A 17,385-nucleotide genomic window follows, 5' to 3' on the forward strand; every position below is an offset into this window, starting at 1 on the left:
CCAACCGGCAGCGCCCCAGCTGCTCTACCACAGGCATCCACGAGAAAAGCCTGGTCTGCTGGGGGGGGGTGCACTAGCTGCGCCCCCCCCAGCAGACCATGGAGACACGGGCGGCGGGACGAAGTCACGAAGATCTACAGGCAGTCCTCGAGTTACGCGGATCCGACTTATGTTGGATCCGTACTTACAAACGGGGCTTTTCTCGCCCCGGAGGACACGGGCGGTGGGACCGCCCAGACGCGCCGCGGTCCCGCCGCCCGTGTCCTCCGTGGCTTTGCTCCGCATCTCCCTGGTCTGCTGGGGGACTCCAGGGAGACGCGGAGCAGCTTTTCTCACCCCGGAGAACGCGGGCGGCGGGACGGCGGCGCGTCTGGGCGGTCCCACCGCCCGTGTCCTCCGGGGCGAGAAAAGCCCCGTTTGTAAGTACGGATCCAACATAATTCGGATCCGCGTAACTCGAGGACTGCCTGTAGATCTTCGTGACTGTTACATAAGTTACTGAGTCCATAAGCTATTGTGGGTGCAAAATTATGATAGAGATCATTTGTATAGCAAAAGGACAGAACTGTTAAGTTTGGTCTGAGAATATGATCAGTAATGCAAATAAAGTATTTATTGTAGATGGAGTTGGTAACACCGCCTAATTAATAAGGTTGCCCAACACTTCCTATTGTAAGTCCCTGTTGTTAACTGCTTATAAAATGTTGCCAAACATTAACCACTTTGTTTAAAACTTCCTACTTTCATCTTGTTTTGGCTCCCACCCGTGGGCCATGTGTTGAGCCCCGCGTAAACCCAAACTGTGCCATGCTTTGCCTCCTTCTCAATATTACCATAGCAGCTTTGCCTCCTTCTCTATCCCCAAAATGAGATAATCAACACAAGTTTGAAGTTGATATAATCAGCTTCATGTGTTAATTTCATTATATGGAATTTTCATTAGGGACTCTGTCAGAACATGCAGTACTCTGCCACTTTTCTCATCATTTTGTGGCAATCTCCAAAGGGCCCACTGTCTCACCAAGAAGGAGGTGGATATAAATAATATTCTGGGATAAAGAAATGACAGAAATCCTAATACATTAGTAATTGAAGGGTAACTAGCTAAATGTTTGAAAGAGGAGGTCTAAGTATACTTAGTCTCATCTTGTATTATAAACCATGAGAGGCTGGGGAGTGTCATAAATAGGGCTCGTCAAACTATAGAATCTACTCGCCGAGAGTGAGTAGATTTCAGCTGCATGCCCCATTTACCGACAGTGCGCGCATGTGCAATGCAGCTCTTGCGCATGCGCAGTGCGGAGCTGGCGAGCAGCTTTCGCCACCATTTGTCAAGCCCTGGAATAAAATGGTAATCTTCACTGGGGCAGAGAGGTAGAACAAATCTTTGTAATACATTACTCTGTTGTGCAAAAGACTGCTTAGATTCCCCTTTAAATTTTAATTGGATGTGCTGTTCTTCACTTACCATCCATAACTATTATGTACTGCTGACATACACTGTGAAAAAGTCATTGCATTCAACTATAGAAGTGATGGTATTTTCCCTGCAGTATTTCAGTGTTGTTACAAAACTTATTTCTAAAGTGAAGCCTAAATTCTTCACACTGCCTGTTTTTAAATCTTTTACATCCTGTTATCCAGAAGAGCATTGCTAGGCCTTTCTGTCAATTTATTATCATAGAATCATAGAACTGGAAGAGACCTCAGAAGGTCGTCAAGTCCAGCCCCCTGCTCTAGGCAGGACCAATTCCAACTAAATCAACCCGGCCAGGGCTTTGTCAAGCCGAGACTTAAACACCTCTAGGGATGGAGACTCCACTACTTCCCTAGGTAACCCATTCCAGTGCTTCACCACCCTCCTAGTGAAATAGTTTTTCCTAATATCCAACCTGGACCTCTCCCACCACAACTTGAGACCATTGCTCCTTGTTCTGCCATCTGTCACTACTGAGAACAGCCTCTCTCCATCCTCTTTGGAACCTCCCTTCAGGAAGTTGAAGGCTGCTATCAAATCCCCCATCACTCTTCTCTTCTGCAGACTAAACAGACCCAAGTCCCTCAGCCTCTCCTCATAAGTCATATGCTCCAGCCCCCTAATCATTTTGGTTGCCCTCCGCTGGACCCTCTCCAATGCGTCCACATCCTTTTTGTAGTGGGGGCCCAGAACTGGACACAATACTCCACATGCGGCCTCACCAAAGCCGAATAAAGGGGAATGATGACATCTCTGGATCTGCTGGCAATGCTCCTCTTAATGCAACCTAATATGCCATTAGCCTTCTTGGCTACAAGGGCACACTGTTGACTCATATATAGCTTCTCATCCACTGTAACCCCCAGGTCCTTTTCTGCAGAACTACTACTTAACCGGTTGGTCCACAGCTTGTAACTATGCTTGGGATTCTTCCGTCCCAAGTGCAGGACTCTACACTTGTCCTTGTTGAACCTCATCAGATTTCTTGTGGCCCAATCCTCCAATTTGTCTAAGTCATTCTGTACCCTATCTCTGCCCTTAAGCGTATCTACCTCTCCCCCCAGCTTAGTGTAATCCGCAAACTTGCTGAGGGTGCAATCCATCCCCTCATCCAGGTCATTAATAAAGATATTGAACAAAACTGGTCCTGGAACCGAACCTTGGGGCACTCCGCTAGAAACCGACTGCCATCCTGACATCGAGCCATTGATCGCTACCCGCTGGGCCCGGCCTTCTAGCCAGCTTTCTATCCATCTTACCATCCATTTATCCAATCCACAATCCCTTAACTTGCTGGCAAGAATATTGTGGGAGACCGTATCAAAAGCTTTGCTAAAGTCCACTGACTTCCCCATGTCCACCGAGCCAGTTACCTCATCATAGAAGCTAATCAGATTGGTCAGGCACAACTTGCCCTTTGTGAAGGCTTTGGCTTTACGAATAAGAGCGACTAGATATCCCAATTTTATAGGGACAGTCCCAATATTTGAGGCTTTGTCTTATATAGGGGCCTATTATCCACCCATCTCTTGTCCCGATTTTTCACACATCAATTTCTTCTAGCAACTGAAAAAATATTTTCCAGAATTCTAATCTTTTTCGTATTTGGTATACAAGCACCACTATCTGCTTATTTAAGGTTGTGTACTATGTCAAAAGGCAGATTCCTACTCATTTCAATGGACTATGGGGATACATCCTTGAGGAATAGAGAAATTAGAAAAAAGAACATTGTATTACTTTCATCTTTCAACTCACTTTTGCCTTTTCTCCATTCCAGTAAGTAATGAAAAGTTCTAAGCTTGTATATAATTAGAAAAACTCATACTTCTAATCTGTTTAAAATACCTTTGTATCCTTGTTTGGTTTATAAAGGGTTGCACACAAAAGTTTGTCATTGGCACTTAATCATTCTTTCTAAGGTGGGAGGGACAATGTCAATAAACTGTGCACTTCCTACTGCATGACTGTAAAAGCATGCATGGTTCTCAGGCTTAAAGAGAAAACTCATTCATATAAACATGCAACTTTCTGCTCCTTTTAAAAGTTATTTACATCACAATTCAAATGTGAATTTCTTGAAGCATATAAATGGGATGAATATCACCTCTTGTTTTGTGTCAAAAAGAAACATTTAAATTGATTTTAATCAAAACTTTCACTGATAGCACTGAAATGCAAGTACCAAGTTGTTACATATTGATATAAGTATGCAGAACTAAGTATCGCAGCTGTCAGGCTTTAGAGCGGGGCTTGTAGCTACACAAGACGTGGAAAAGCATCTCATTGTAATAGTCGCATTTCCTCTACAAGTGGATATGGGGACAAGTGCAGTAAATTTACTTAATGTATTAAATACTTTCCCACTGGTGCTTCACTCTACATGGACATAACTGTCATCTCACCTAGAGATGACATGTCTGTCCAAGGGTGTATAAAGTATCATAACAAAAAGGTGTCAAAAGATCAGCTATGATGTGAAACCCTCGTCTGCAGAAATGGAATTCCTCCTCGGAAAACAAGCAGATCCTCCAACTGGCATTTTGTGTTGTTTTCTGCCAGAGAATGTGGTATCAGTGAACACAAGATGTAATAGGTTTGTTTACCTGTCACAACTCTCCAGGAAGACTTAACAGTAATGGCATCTTGTCAAAGATCTAGTGGAACTATGGGCACTGGCACACAGAGACTGGAAATTGATGTATAATTCAAGCAGCCACTAATAACGTGAGTGGGCAAATTCTACTGGACAAGTTGAGTGTGGGGTGGCTGTGCCCCCAAACCACAGAGTTCAGCTGAAGCAAACATGACCAATAGAGATTTTTAGAGAATCTAAAGGGTCTTCTCTTCAAGAGAGTCCCAACAGTTTTTGTATTTCGTATGAAAACACTAGAAAAAAAATCAGACATTTCATTTGTCCCAGGTGAGGGCAGTAAAGCAGGTTACAGCTGAGTTTTACTCCCAAGTATGTAACTGGATGAAATGTCAATAGCATGCCTAGAGCACAGATCAGTAAGATGATTGTTTAAGATGGAAAGTAGCTTCCAAATCTTGATTTCACTAAGAATTTCACTACCAGTAATAAATGGTTTGAGCATCTATGCCTTGACTGAGATTCACTTCAGTCTGATGGAAGTCATTACCAGTGCATTATTCCCTTCCGAAACCAGCCTGAACCTGTATAATGGCAATTAGCTCTTTTGGCCACATAGTCAAATGAGGAACTTATTTATTATTTTCCTCAGACCCCAGTTTATTATTCACTTCAGACCCCAAATCCTTTTTAGACTCATTGCTTCCTTACTTCCTACAAGTATGGCCTACATTTTTTCCCTAAATGTATGTGTTATATTTGGCTTTTTAAAACCCTTTTCATTTGCTTGTACCCCATTTACTAAAGGATCTAAACTGTTCTGTATCAGTGATCTGTCCTCTTCATTATTTATCACCTTCTCAATTTATGTTTTCATTCATGTCATTGATAAAAATGTAAGTATGTAGGAACTAAAACCTCTGAATCTTTGAGGGTATACCCATAACTTCTTTTGCACTTTTAGGAAGAAAGGATTAAATAAATGTGCCTTTAAACCTGTTTGTAAGGACTGCATTAAATAGAGGTTAGAGATAGTCCAGCTACAACTAGGAATAATTAATTTCACTATACTCCCCATGTTTGGTATTACTCAATTTGTGAAATCCCTTCAAATACTATTAAGAACTTCTCCCATTTATATTGCTGTGTGAGGTATAAAATTTCACAGAAAGAATGATTATACCAAACATTCAGATTAAGGGAAGATGTAGACTCATTTGAATGAAATACACAGCCAACAAATTTGCCTGTGCATTCTTTCACTATTAGCTATATATTTTATCAGAATTTTTTAAAGGTTTCACAATTTCAGTATACAAAGTTAATTGCTTCTGTATTACAATGTTATCATTTTTCTCAAACATTTTTAAGGGAAATTTCTGAACAAATGAGCTGTTAGAACTGAATTTGTATAATTGAGGTTACTTCCTATAACATGAATTACTTCTTGTATCACTTCTTTTACCTTTGAATTAGTAATTATAGCCTCTGACTCAGAATAATTTATCAGTCCTTTCCTTATGCAGCAGTGTTTTGGAAAGACTTAAAAACCAATATGCTTAGATTTCTTCAAGACATTTGACTTGATAATGCCATGATACTTTGATTAAAATATAGAATATAAAATTAACATGGTATATATTAAATGGATTTAAAAATAAGTGATAAGGTCTTAAAATATAACTAATGGGTATCATCCCAGAGTGGGTATGTTTATGAATAAAAATGACAATGCTGTAATGATAAACATATATGAACTCTTAGGAAGCGTAAAGTGGGTCTTGCATTAAATAATTCAATTCAAAAAGATCCTTCATGTAATTAACCTTGGCTACCTTATATTGCAGTATTAAAGGATCATCCTACAAAGGGTCTTTGAGAGATTCTTCTGGCATGGCCAATGTGTTCTTATTGTTTATCCAAAGTCTTAGAAAGTGTTCTCGAGTCTTAATGGTATACACCTTTTAAAAATATTACATTATTCTACCAGAGCTTTTAGCTAGTTTATCTTGTAGATTCTGAAATAGGCCAGGCATACAGTAGAGCTTGTGTGCTAGTAACAGTAACCTACCACCCAGGAGCACTAGTCATGGAACAGGCTCCCCATTGTGCTAGGAAATGTAGAAACAGAACAAAAAAATGCCCCAAAAAGCTTAATAAGAAAAGAGTTAATGGATGAATAAAGACACAGAGATGGGAAAGTACAAGAAACAATGAGATGGCTGCAAAGGTCTACTATTAAAATGCCATCTTTTAGACAAAGATCTTGTTATAATCCAAGCAAAAGAAAACAGACCATTTTTTAAACATGCAGCTAAAATGATTACAGAAGATGACTAAGAATAGAAATAAGAAATATCCATTCCATCACTAGTTTCAGATCTTTGTGGTTAATTCCAGAGACATGAGAACTTTCATTTGATTTTCAGATGTCATTATTATAATCTCAAACATTTCTTCCCATTCCTTTACTGGCCAGTCACTCTCTAGAGAGTTTATTCATCACAGTATTGCCTTACTTACATTTTAAAAAAAGAAATCTTTAATGACCAGACCTAGAATAGGGAAAAATTCTATTTATCTCCTAAAAACTTATCTTGATTCATATGAATACCTTTTGATTTCCTTCTAGAAATGAGGGTACTATTCCTGCAACTTGGGGAATTAAAAAATATTTTTACCCATGGACATATCCTCTCTGTTCCATAGGTAACCAATGCATCTCTGTATTACTTTGCTTATTTTTGTACTGTGGCTGCACACTGTATGTCATGTAAATAAAAATTATGGAAAATAAATGAAACTACTGTATTTATAAATGTGTTGTACTAGAGCTCCACCTACAGGATGAAAACAAGCATACGTAAAGAAATGCTCATAATGATTCACCATTCTAAAGAATCATTAGACTAGAAGGGATCTCTCTGCGCAAAACCTCCAGCTTATACTCTCTAGCCTTTAACAAGCAGATGCCTGAGGCTTTCAAGGCCAACTTGATAGAATTCTAAAATTGAATTTGATCCCTGATGCACAAATCTGAAATTTTCTTTTATCTGAAAGTATGCATTTGATGTAATCAGCTATCCTGAACTTTAGCGCTTAAGTCACAGAGGGTAGCTGTGTTAGTTAGTATTTGCAAAAACAAGCAGTCCTGTTAGCCTTAAAGGTGCCACAGTGTTCTTTGTTGTTTTTGGAGTTTAAATATGACAGTGTATTAAAGACTTTGGCATTACCTTTTCACACACCAAAAGATATAAACATCTTGACAGATTACTTGTCCCTCAGGCTTCAACACTAATGTTGAATGGGATGGTCTTCCAAGTCAGAAGATTCATATACCAAAGGTCTGACACATGCTGAAGCAACCAAAATTAGCTTCACCATTCTGAGTATAATTGTATTTACAGGAAGTGGTGCCTTGGATGCTTGTGCCATGAATTTCAGAAAATGTCTTTTGTTTTAACGTTATTTTCTCTTTTCAACTTTCTTACTTGGATTTTGTATTAAAGAAACAAGACGACAGACCCAACTTATTGTAGATTTGCTGAAAAAGTTACCCTACTTAAAAGCCATTAATTTACTTTAAAAGCTGACTCTGCTTTTGTGTTTAAATTTCTGATGAGATGAATAACTGTGATAGGGACCAGATGTTCCTTAACACACTAAAATGCTACTAAAACCTCCCACTGAAGTCATGCACTACTGATTCTACTCTCTGTTTGTTGACAGACAACTGCTGTAGCATTGTTTGATCTGAACAACTGAAGCTTGGACTAGCCTAGGTGGAGAAATCTTAGGAGACTATCATATCACTTATTTCCAGTACAGGAAGAATTTATTCTTAAGGCAGAATCATCAAATATGATAACGGGCTCGCCATATCATCACACTGGGACCTAAAGTTAATAAAAATGAATTTGGATCAAACAGTGGCATGGCTTTAATGTCTACATCAGAGAATGTCAAACTCCTATCAGTTGAAAAATAACAGATTCTAGAGTTTAATGCTACACATACCCATAGCAATTAAAACTAATAGAATCATGGGCAACATGTAAAACATCTCTCCAGGGCCAAACACAGGACACTGATATTCTTCACAGTGTCCTCATATCTATTCCACAGACCATTTTTATTTGCCATCCCTATACCTGAAGAGATACGATTTCAGAAAAATGAAGAAGCACTCCCTTTGATGTTCCCAGTTCTGGCTATTTAACATAAAACAGATAACAAGGCCGAAAGGCTTAATAAATGAATCAGCTAGATGTGTCAATTTGACAAATTTTCCTGAAAGAAAGAGAATTCACTACTTCTGCTTTAACAGCAACCTTCATCAAGTTCTGAGGGTAAAACCTCAGACATTGTTTATATATCCTATAAGCCCTGAATTTAAAAGAAAAAGAAGGCTTGCTTTTAGTGAATTAACAGAATTTACCTCAGTCTCACCGGGTAGTCTTTTGATGCAGGACAATTTTACAGAAAATGCGCAGTAAATTAACATAAAATTAATATGTAAAATAAATCTGTAGTTTAAATTATATCTTTATAGGTTTTATGGCTTTTTCCCAATTAATGGGAGTCTGACTTTTTCTTATGTGGAACTTAAAAGTTTGCTAGTGTTTGAGCCAACTATATTTAAATTACAGAGCCACAGTGGGGGTAGCTTCTGGACCCGGCACGAGCCAGGACTGAGCCGAGCTTGCTCAGTTCCGGGTCCAGCAGCCTCTGTCCATTGGGGGTCCCAGCAGGAAGCTAGGACCCCCCACAAACAGGGACTGCTGCGAGCAGCCTCGGTTTGCAGCGCACAGAACTCCCCACAGAAACTCCCCGCAGATAGGAGCTGGGACCCCGCTTGCCAGGAATAGGGCTACTTTGCCACAGTAGCTCCTGCTCACAGAGATTCCCAACTCCCCTTTGGGATTCCCCGCAGACAGGGGCTGCTGCCGGAGCTTCCGCTGGCCCCCCTCAACTGCTGCTTAAGATAGAGGCAGCAGCAGCATGGGAGGAGGGTCAAGCGGCACCGCAGAGATGGTGCTGTAGGGAACCAGCTATTAAGCTGGCTCCCCTCAGCACTGGCTCCTGCTTCCCCCCCTCACCTTGCTACCTCTGATATAGAGACAGCAAAGAGGGACCGGGGAATGCAAGTAATCAACTTGACTACCAGATAAGCCTAGGCTTATTGGATAGTCGACTAATCGACTACTCTTTTACATCCCTATTATAGACATCAGCAAAATTACAAATCCCATGATTTTAACACAACCACCTAATTCCTTCACATGGGAACAACAAAAGCCTACACAAAATTAATACAAATTATATAATTACTTTTATACCATTTTTGCAGGAAATCAACATTTAACTCCACTGCAGGATGAAAAATTAAGAAATGTGCTTATCAGTGAAGTTAAAAAGCAATTAATTCTTAGAGAAGTAAATTTTTAACTTCAGTGATTCAAATATAATATGTAAGTTTCAGCATAGTAAAAGTAACGCTAAAGTTAAACATCTTATTATAAATAAATAAATTTAAATCAGGAAAAAACTGCACGTTGCTTACCTGCGACTGGTGATTTTCTTTTCAGTTTCTCTTTCCTCTTTAAATGGTAGCTTAACATTTTCATTTTTCTCTTTTCTCAACTTTTTAGCTACACGTTCTTTCACTTGGTATCTCTCATTACTATCCATTTCACCTTCTTCATTATCACTATCAACCTCCTCCTTTTCTTCCTACATTGATTTAAACAAACAGCTTGCATTTTAGCTCTATTTTGCAAGAGGATTTTTTTAAGCTGGAAACAATGTCTTAGCAAGAGAGCCTCTATAATGCTTACATTTACAATTTATATGCACATAGATGTAAATATTTTGTAACTACCTCAAAGTATGAACTATTTAAACACCAGAACATATCCTCTATAATATCTTTCAGAGTAATTTAGATGGTGAATCAACAACAACAATGAAGGACATACCTTTTTCAGAGCTAATCACAGATAATACAGGTATTTAAATATCTTAAAGCCCCACACTATTTAATATCTTAAATCATTTATTCTCAAACTGTGTTTTGTGGACCCCTAGGGACCTGTCCAAAGCCATCTGGTGACATGGTGCTGAGGTATCTTCACTAATTCCAGATTCTAAACTTTATTACAAGTCAAATTAAATATTTCTTTAATATTAATTTTCCATGTAAAAATTACAATTCAGAATTGTTATACCATCCTGAATGGAAAAGGAGGTGATCATACATAATAATCTATTAAGATATAGTCTATGCTATGAAAAAGTTTGACAGTCCATTATCAATAATCACAGATAAGGTTTAACAGTTCAAGTCAATACATTTTTTACATAAATTATGTGAGAATCATTTCCTTTCTAACAAAGTGCTAGAACCTCAGTTCAGGATTTTAAACCAGATTTCAGTGGGCAAGCATTCACATCATGATTGATATAGCAGAGAAGATGATAAACGAATTGTCATGGAAACTAATCATTCAACTAGCACCAGCAGCATCTACTGCTGATGGAATGGCATCAGCAGATTTACATAGTCTAACCTTGATAGAAAAGACCATGCAAGGGAAGTGGTCTACATCTTATTATATCCTTTTGATTTACAATTAATATCTATGATTGTAAACTTCCTATCATTCAAAACCTTCTATGTAATGCTATTTCTATAGTACCAATTATGTGTGGCTAAAATATTTTATAGACAAATAAACTGACATGACTCCTGCTGATTCTATCTATTGGTTAGGCAATAGATAATCTCTATTATCCGTTCCCACATTCAATACAAATGAGATAATAATCTTCATCAACAATCATGGGTTCAATGCCCGTTGGTGTCCGATGCCTCCCTCACTATTTACTTCCATCTTTCCCTGTCCAGTGCGGAGTGGCTTAGTTTCCGTAGACTAGCTCTGCACCAATCTACTATATCATCTACCCATTCTCTGTGAGGTCTGCCTCTTCTAATCGGACCATCCATTATGCTGAATACCAGGGTCTTAACTTTTTGCTTATCGTTCATTCTGCAGATATGCCCGAATAGCGATAACTTCTGTTGCATAACCTTCTGCAGTAGGTTCTCTTTGGGCTGTATCTTCCTATATAATTCCTTGTTGGTGACCTTCTGCATCCAGCCTATCCTCAGAATCTTTTTATAACAACTCCTCTTGAACGCCAATATCCTTCTCTTCGAATCTTTCATTATCATCCATGTCTCACATCCGTACAACATGCTGCTAAATACACACTTTACAAGATGCTCAGCTTCATTCCTAAGCTAATCGCTTTACTTTTCCAGATCTTATCCATCGCCTTCAAACTCACTCTTGCTTTCACTATTCTAGTCACTATTTCCTTCTTATAGTCTACATCATACATCATGTTGCTCCCCAAATACGTGAACTTCTCTATGTTCTCTAGTTCGATCCCATCTACACTGATCTTCCTTCCTATTTCCTTATCTCCAAATACCATCGTCTTTGTTTTATCAATATTCATAATCAGTCCATACCGCTTCCCTTCCTCAGTTAGCACCTGCACCATTCTCACTAGCTTCTCTTCATCTTCCTTGATGATAACTATATCGTCCGCAAACCTTAAGTTGTTAATTCTCATCCCGTGCACCGATATCCCTTCTATCTCTTCCTTGATCTTATGCATTGCTTGAGTGATGAAGATACTCAGCGATATGGGATCGCCTTGTCTCATATCTCTACTTGTTCTAAATCAACTTTCCAATTCTCCGCACGTTCTCACCACTGCCTCCGCATTATTATTGATATCCTTCAACAACCGTATCAGTCGGCTATCCACACCACATGACTCCAACACCACCCAAGTCACTTTGGGTCAAATGCCTTCTGAAAATCAATAAAGCAATTGAAGATGTTCTTGTTCTTTCGCTGAGCTTTCTCCGCTATTAATCTTAGTGCCAATATCTGCTGTATGGTACTTCTATCTTACCACTTATTACATTTGAAATGCAATTTTTAAAAGTTATGTGAAAATAATCTAATTTCCCACAATTAAACATACCACCCTCTCAACCCATGCAATATATGCATATATAATTTTTTTTGGAAACAAGGTTATTTAGTTGAGGCTATTTTAGGTATTAGAGGAACTATTAAATCAGGGGTGGGCAAGAGGTGGCTAGTGGGCTGAATTCGACCCGCCACGCTGCTAGATCCGGCCTCTGGCTGCCTTGCTGTCACGCTTACTAGAGAGCAGTTGCAGCCACTTTAAACAACAGGCTGCTAATTGCTATGCAGTCTGGGCAGGGAAGAGAAAGCTTAACGCACTGTCCCCGTCCCCTAGCAAAATCCCCCAGTTCCCATTGATCAGTTTATGGCCAATAAGAGCAGAGAAATTTTAATGAATGCAGGGGCAGCGAATGAAACCTCCCCATGCTGGAGCAGAGCCACATGGAGCAGTTGCCCAGCACACAGGCAGCGAGTCTGCACTTCCCAGCCTGCCTCTGGCACCCCAAACCCTTTCTCCCCCCAACTACCTGGCGCAGGCCTCCATCCAAACCCTCTGTATTCCCTTATCCCAACTTCTCCATGTCACAACTTCCTCCCAGACCTTTCACCCCTTTTCACACCCCTCTCCCAGTCCAGAATCTTCTTCTGTACCCATAACCCCTCCCTGACCCTGCACCCCTTTTCCTTGCTCCACATCACCACCCAAACCCTCTACACTCCCTTTCCCCCTTGTACCAGGTCACAACCCCCTCCCAGACCCTGCACCCCCTCCTATAATCCTCCTCCAAGACAGAATCCTCTCCTGCACCCATAGATGCTCTTGGATCCTGCACTCAAAGCTTCTGTCCCACATCATAACCACCTCCTTTTCCCAAATACCCTCTCAGACCCCATAATTCCTCCTCCACCCCAGTTCTCTATTCCAAGCTCCCTTCTATACCCCACCCGCTGTCCCAGACCCTGCACTCCCTCCACAAAAGTGTGCCCTTTGACCACTTACCAAAATCTTGGAGTGGCCCCCTGTAGGAAGCTACCTTTGTCACGGGGGTACGCCCCCTTTATGGTTTCCTACGCCCGCTTTGGATCATTCCTCAATAATTCGCACTGCCCACAAGGGGAAGTGAGGGGGACTCGGGCCCGCCCTCTGTCCGAGTCCCAACCCAGGGCCCTAAGGTGGGGGTGATTCCTCCCCCACCTGGCTGACGGGGCTGTCTGCTGAAACTCATCAGCCCGCAAGCAGAACTTCCGCTGCCCGCTCTGGGTTGCTTCCTCACCCCCTCCAGGCTCTTACTCGGGAGCGATCCTTTCCACAGGTCGGCTACCCTGTCCGCCCATAGCCTCGCCGCCTCCTCCACGTGCCAGCCCCTCATTCGGGCCTGTCGTGCCTTTTTGACGGATCAACCCATCTTCCCTCAGCCAATCCCTTGTGTCCCCCACCTCCGCTCACTGTTCCGTACCTCCGGGTATGGCTTCCTGCATCCTGGCATTGGCCCCCACCTCTGCACATGCACTGAGGCTTAGCGCCGTCACTGGCTCTCCCTCCCCTGGCCTATGCCAGCCGCCGCATCTCCGGGCTCCACGCCAGCTGAGTCCCGGTTTTCTGGTGGGGCAAGCGACTCCCAAGCAGTGCAGGGTTCCGCTGCCCCGTCACACTCCTTCCCCCTTAAGATGAACCCCACTCCTTCCCCATGATCCATGTCCCTTCCCACTATACGTGATAGGAAGTCCGCATTCTGGTGTGCCATCCCTAGTCGGTGAACCACCTTAAAACAGTACAGCTGTAACGCCAGGTACCAGCACATGACTGGTGTTTGTACTTCGCATGCTCTGGATCCATCTGAGCGGGGCGTGGTCCATGACTAACAGGAAACAATCTCCTAAAAGATAATAACAGAGAATATCCACGGCCCATTTGACAGCTAGGGCCTCCTTTTCTATCGTCACATAATTTGTCTCTCGGGGGAATAGCTTACGACTTATATATAACATTGGGTGGTCCCTTCCTCTCACTTCTTGTGCTAATACTGCCCCCAGTCCCACTGCCCCCAGTCCCACCTCTGAGGCATCTGTCTGAAGTATAAATGGTTACGAAAAATCAAGTTGTATCAACACTGGGACTTTCACCAGCCACTCTTTCAATGCCCGAAAGGCACGCCTGCTCTGTTCGGCCCATCGCACTTTTTGGGGTTGCCCATTTCGTGTCAGGTCTGTCAAGGGGGCTGCTAATGTCGCAGAGTCAGCCACAAATCGCTGGTAATACCCCACCAACCCTAGGAATTGCCGCACTTGCCTCTTTGTCACTGGGAGTGGGTAGTCCTGTAGGGCGCTTACTTTATCGACCAGTGGTTTTAGCTGTCCCCTTCCCACGTTGTACCCAAGATAAAATACCTCTTAATGTCCGAATCTTCATTTCTTTGGATTGGCGCTCTGAGCGCTCTAGAGGCCCAACCAGGTCTAGTGCAATTTGTTCAAAAGGTATGTCCACCATGGGGAGAGGTACTAACGGGGCTTTGGGCACCTTCGCTGGGGAGGTCTGCTGGCACTCAGGGCAGGATTCACAGAAGTCCTGTATCTCTCTATAGCGGCCGAGCCAAAAGAACCTCTGTAGGACCCTTTGTTGGGTTTTCTCCCATCCTAGGTGCCCTGCCCTCAGATTAGCGTGGACTAACTCCATAACCCGCCATCTATATCTCGTGGGCACCAACAGTGGTCTGCTCTCCCCTTGCCCATCCCCGCCATTCACCACCCGATACAGCCAAACCCCCCCATATCTCAAACCATGGGCTCTGATGCGAGCGTGAGCCAGCTTCGTCCTTCCCTTCAGATCCGCTCGCCTGCTCCCACGCCCTCTGAAGGGACAGGTCCTCCCTCTGGTGCTGCAAAAAATCTCCTTCCCTGATCTCCAGATCGAAGGGCAGCTGGTCCACAGCGATGCCTGAGGACTTTGGAGGCCCGTCACCCAGCATCATGGTCAATTTTTCCCCTTGTGCGGCAAGGGTCACCTCCCTGTCTACGACCCCATCACCGTAGTAGCTGGTAGAACCCTGGCCAGTCTCATTCAAGCAAAACAGGATAGGCTAGAGTCATGGCCAAGGCCACTTGGCATAAGCCCCCTCGATATCCATCGTGTATCTGAACCCAGGTCATGGGATAGGGCTGCACGTTGCCATAGACGCACTGCATCCAAATGGGCCCTCCTGTCGGGTGGCCTCCCTCCACAAGGTCTGCTCTTACCATGGTTTGTCCACAGCCTGAGTCTATCATCACTTCCGCCGGCCGCCTATCCACCCTTATTTTCTTTATCGCCTTGGTCTTCTCCGACATGGTGGGCAGGGGGCTGGCCGAAATTACCCAGCCAAATGTGCATCAGGGGGCACTCACGTCAAAAGTGCCGCTCCTGTCCACACTGGTAACAAACACTTCTAGCTGTGCCCCCCCCCCCCCCTCGCCTGCTCTCCTTTTCCTCTGCCTGAGGGAATTTCTCATTCTTGACATTGGACATGGGCATCTGCCAAACTCGTGCCAGCCTCCTCCCTTCCGCCTGCCCCTGGTTCGCAGTTTCCCTCCTCTCCGAGCTGCTGCAGAGCCCTTGCACCCGATACCATTGGGGGGGGGGGAGGAGTTAGTCACAGCAGCTCCCGAAGGCGTCCTGCCTTTTTCCTCAGCCCCCTCTGTGGCCAAATAGTCCTCCATCAAGGCCACTGCTTCATTCAGAGTGGCTAGGTGGTGACACCGGACCCATCTCTAGGCCCCAGCTGGCAATATCTGTACGAATTGCTCTAAAATAACTGCCTCCGCCACCTGCATTCCTGTCTTGGGTTCTGGTTCCAGCCATCTCAAACCCACCTCTTGCAATCTTTGTGCGACTGCCCGCGGTCTTTCGCTGGCACCGTAGCACTCCTGATGGAACATCTCCAGGGTCATCCCTAGCTGGTCCAAGATGGCCTCCTTTGCCTTGTAATAATGTAAAGCATCTCTTGGGGTCAAGCCCTGGTACGCCAACTGGGCTTGACCTGTCAGATAGGGGGCCGATAGGGTGGCCCAGTGTTCCTCTGGCCACTTCACAGCTGTGGCTACTCTTTCAAATGTCACAAGAAATGCTTCAGAGTCATCCTCGGGTTCCAACTTGGCCAGCCTGATTGGCAACTGTGACCAGGCCCTCCTCACCTCTCAGTGGCAGCTCTCCACCGGCCCAGGTCCTCACGGTTGCCTTCTGCTGCTGTGTAATGGTCAACTTTGTACGTGCTAATTTAGGGGTGGTGAGGCCTGCATTCCCCACTCCCCCTTTTTCTGATGAGCCAGAAGCAAGTCTTTGGGAACATACGCCATTTAAGATAAGCATTGTTGCCAGTATAGCAGGAACAAGTATAAGATAAGGGTAAAGGACAAGAACGCATAAACAACTCTGTTTACCCTAAAGTACTAATCACGTAAACAGGGCCAAAGAACAAGTAGATCCAGAACAGAACCAGATCGATAACTAACAGCTAAGCTCTACATCAGCACGTAATGAGTAATCTCTGGAAATTTCCAAGCTGCCAAACAAGGCAGGAAAACTGTATTTAAGGCTGCACCAAAGCACAGCAATTTGGACCTCACTGATGGGCTTTGAGTACTGGCGCCTCGGAAGCTGAGACAACCTCCCACTTCGTCCGCAGCCTATCCGGGATTCCAGGCTTGCAGGAGGGGACGTAAGATATGCCGCTTCTTTGTTATATTGTTCTTCCAATTATGGGGCACAGCTGTTAGCTGTCAGGAAATAAACTGTTTGTGTTTGACAGATACCTGTGTGGCAGCCTTTGTGCTTTGAGAACCCAGTGTCGGACCTTAGACTTACTCTTGCCAACTACATGCTGCTCGTCTAGTTCCCAGATCAATTGCCGCTGCTGCTCCTGGTACTGGGAGGCCAGCTGTTGCACGAGTTGTATCTGCTGTTGCTGTTACTGGCACTGATTCTCCATCAGCCATTCCAATAATTTTGCTACATCTATGTCTCCTTGCCCCCTCCAAACAAAACCACGTTCTTAGTTAAGTCAGGGCCTGCCTGCTCTCGGTTACCCTAAATCCAGGGTTGGACCGAACGCCCGCATTCTCCACCACATGTAGGGAGATACCCCCCCTTTATCCCAGGGTGTGCGGTCACGTTTCTGGATTTTAAAGTGAGAAGCCAAATCACTGCTGCCCCATGGGGGGCGAGAGGGGGGTGTTTGCCCCAAAAGTTGGTACAAAGGGGGCCATGTGAGGTCTCACATGAAAGCTTGTTCTACTGATTCTGTATATGACATTCATGTACTTGTATAATATCT

At 43.4% G+C, this 17,385-nt stretch overlaps 1 protein-coding gene across 2 annotated transcripts in view; it reads right to left on the minus strand.

The window, feature by feature from the left end:
* CWC27 (CWC27 spliceosome associated cyclophilin) overlaps positions 1–17,385 on the minus strand; it is a 224,603-nt gene that overhangs the window by 147,897 nt on the left and 59,321 nt on the right. For both annotated transcript variants that reach the window (XM_075932399.2, XM_075932398.2), the window contains exon 10: positions 9,634–9,803. In XM_075932399.2, coding sequence (XP_075788514.1) covers positions 9,634–9,803 — 170 coding nt within the window. The remainder of the gene's footprint in view (positions 1–9,633; positions 9,804–17,385) is intronic.

The sequence above is a fragment of the Pelodiscus sinensis genome, chromosome 6 (genome assembly GCF_052426305.1).
Source record: "Pelodiscus sinensis isolate ZL-2025 chromosome 6, ASM5242630v1, whole genome shotgun sequence".
Classification (NCBI taxonomy): Eukaryota; Metazoa; Chordata; order Testudines; family Trionychidae; genus Pelodiscus; species Pelodiscus sinensis.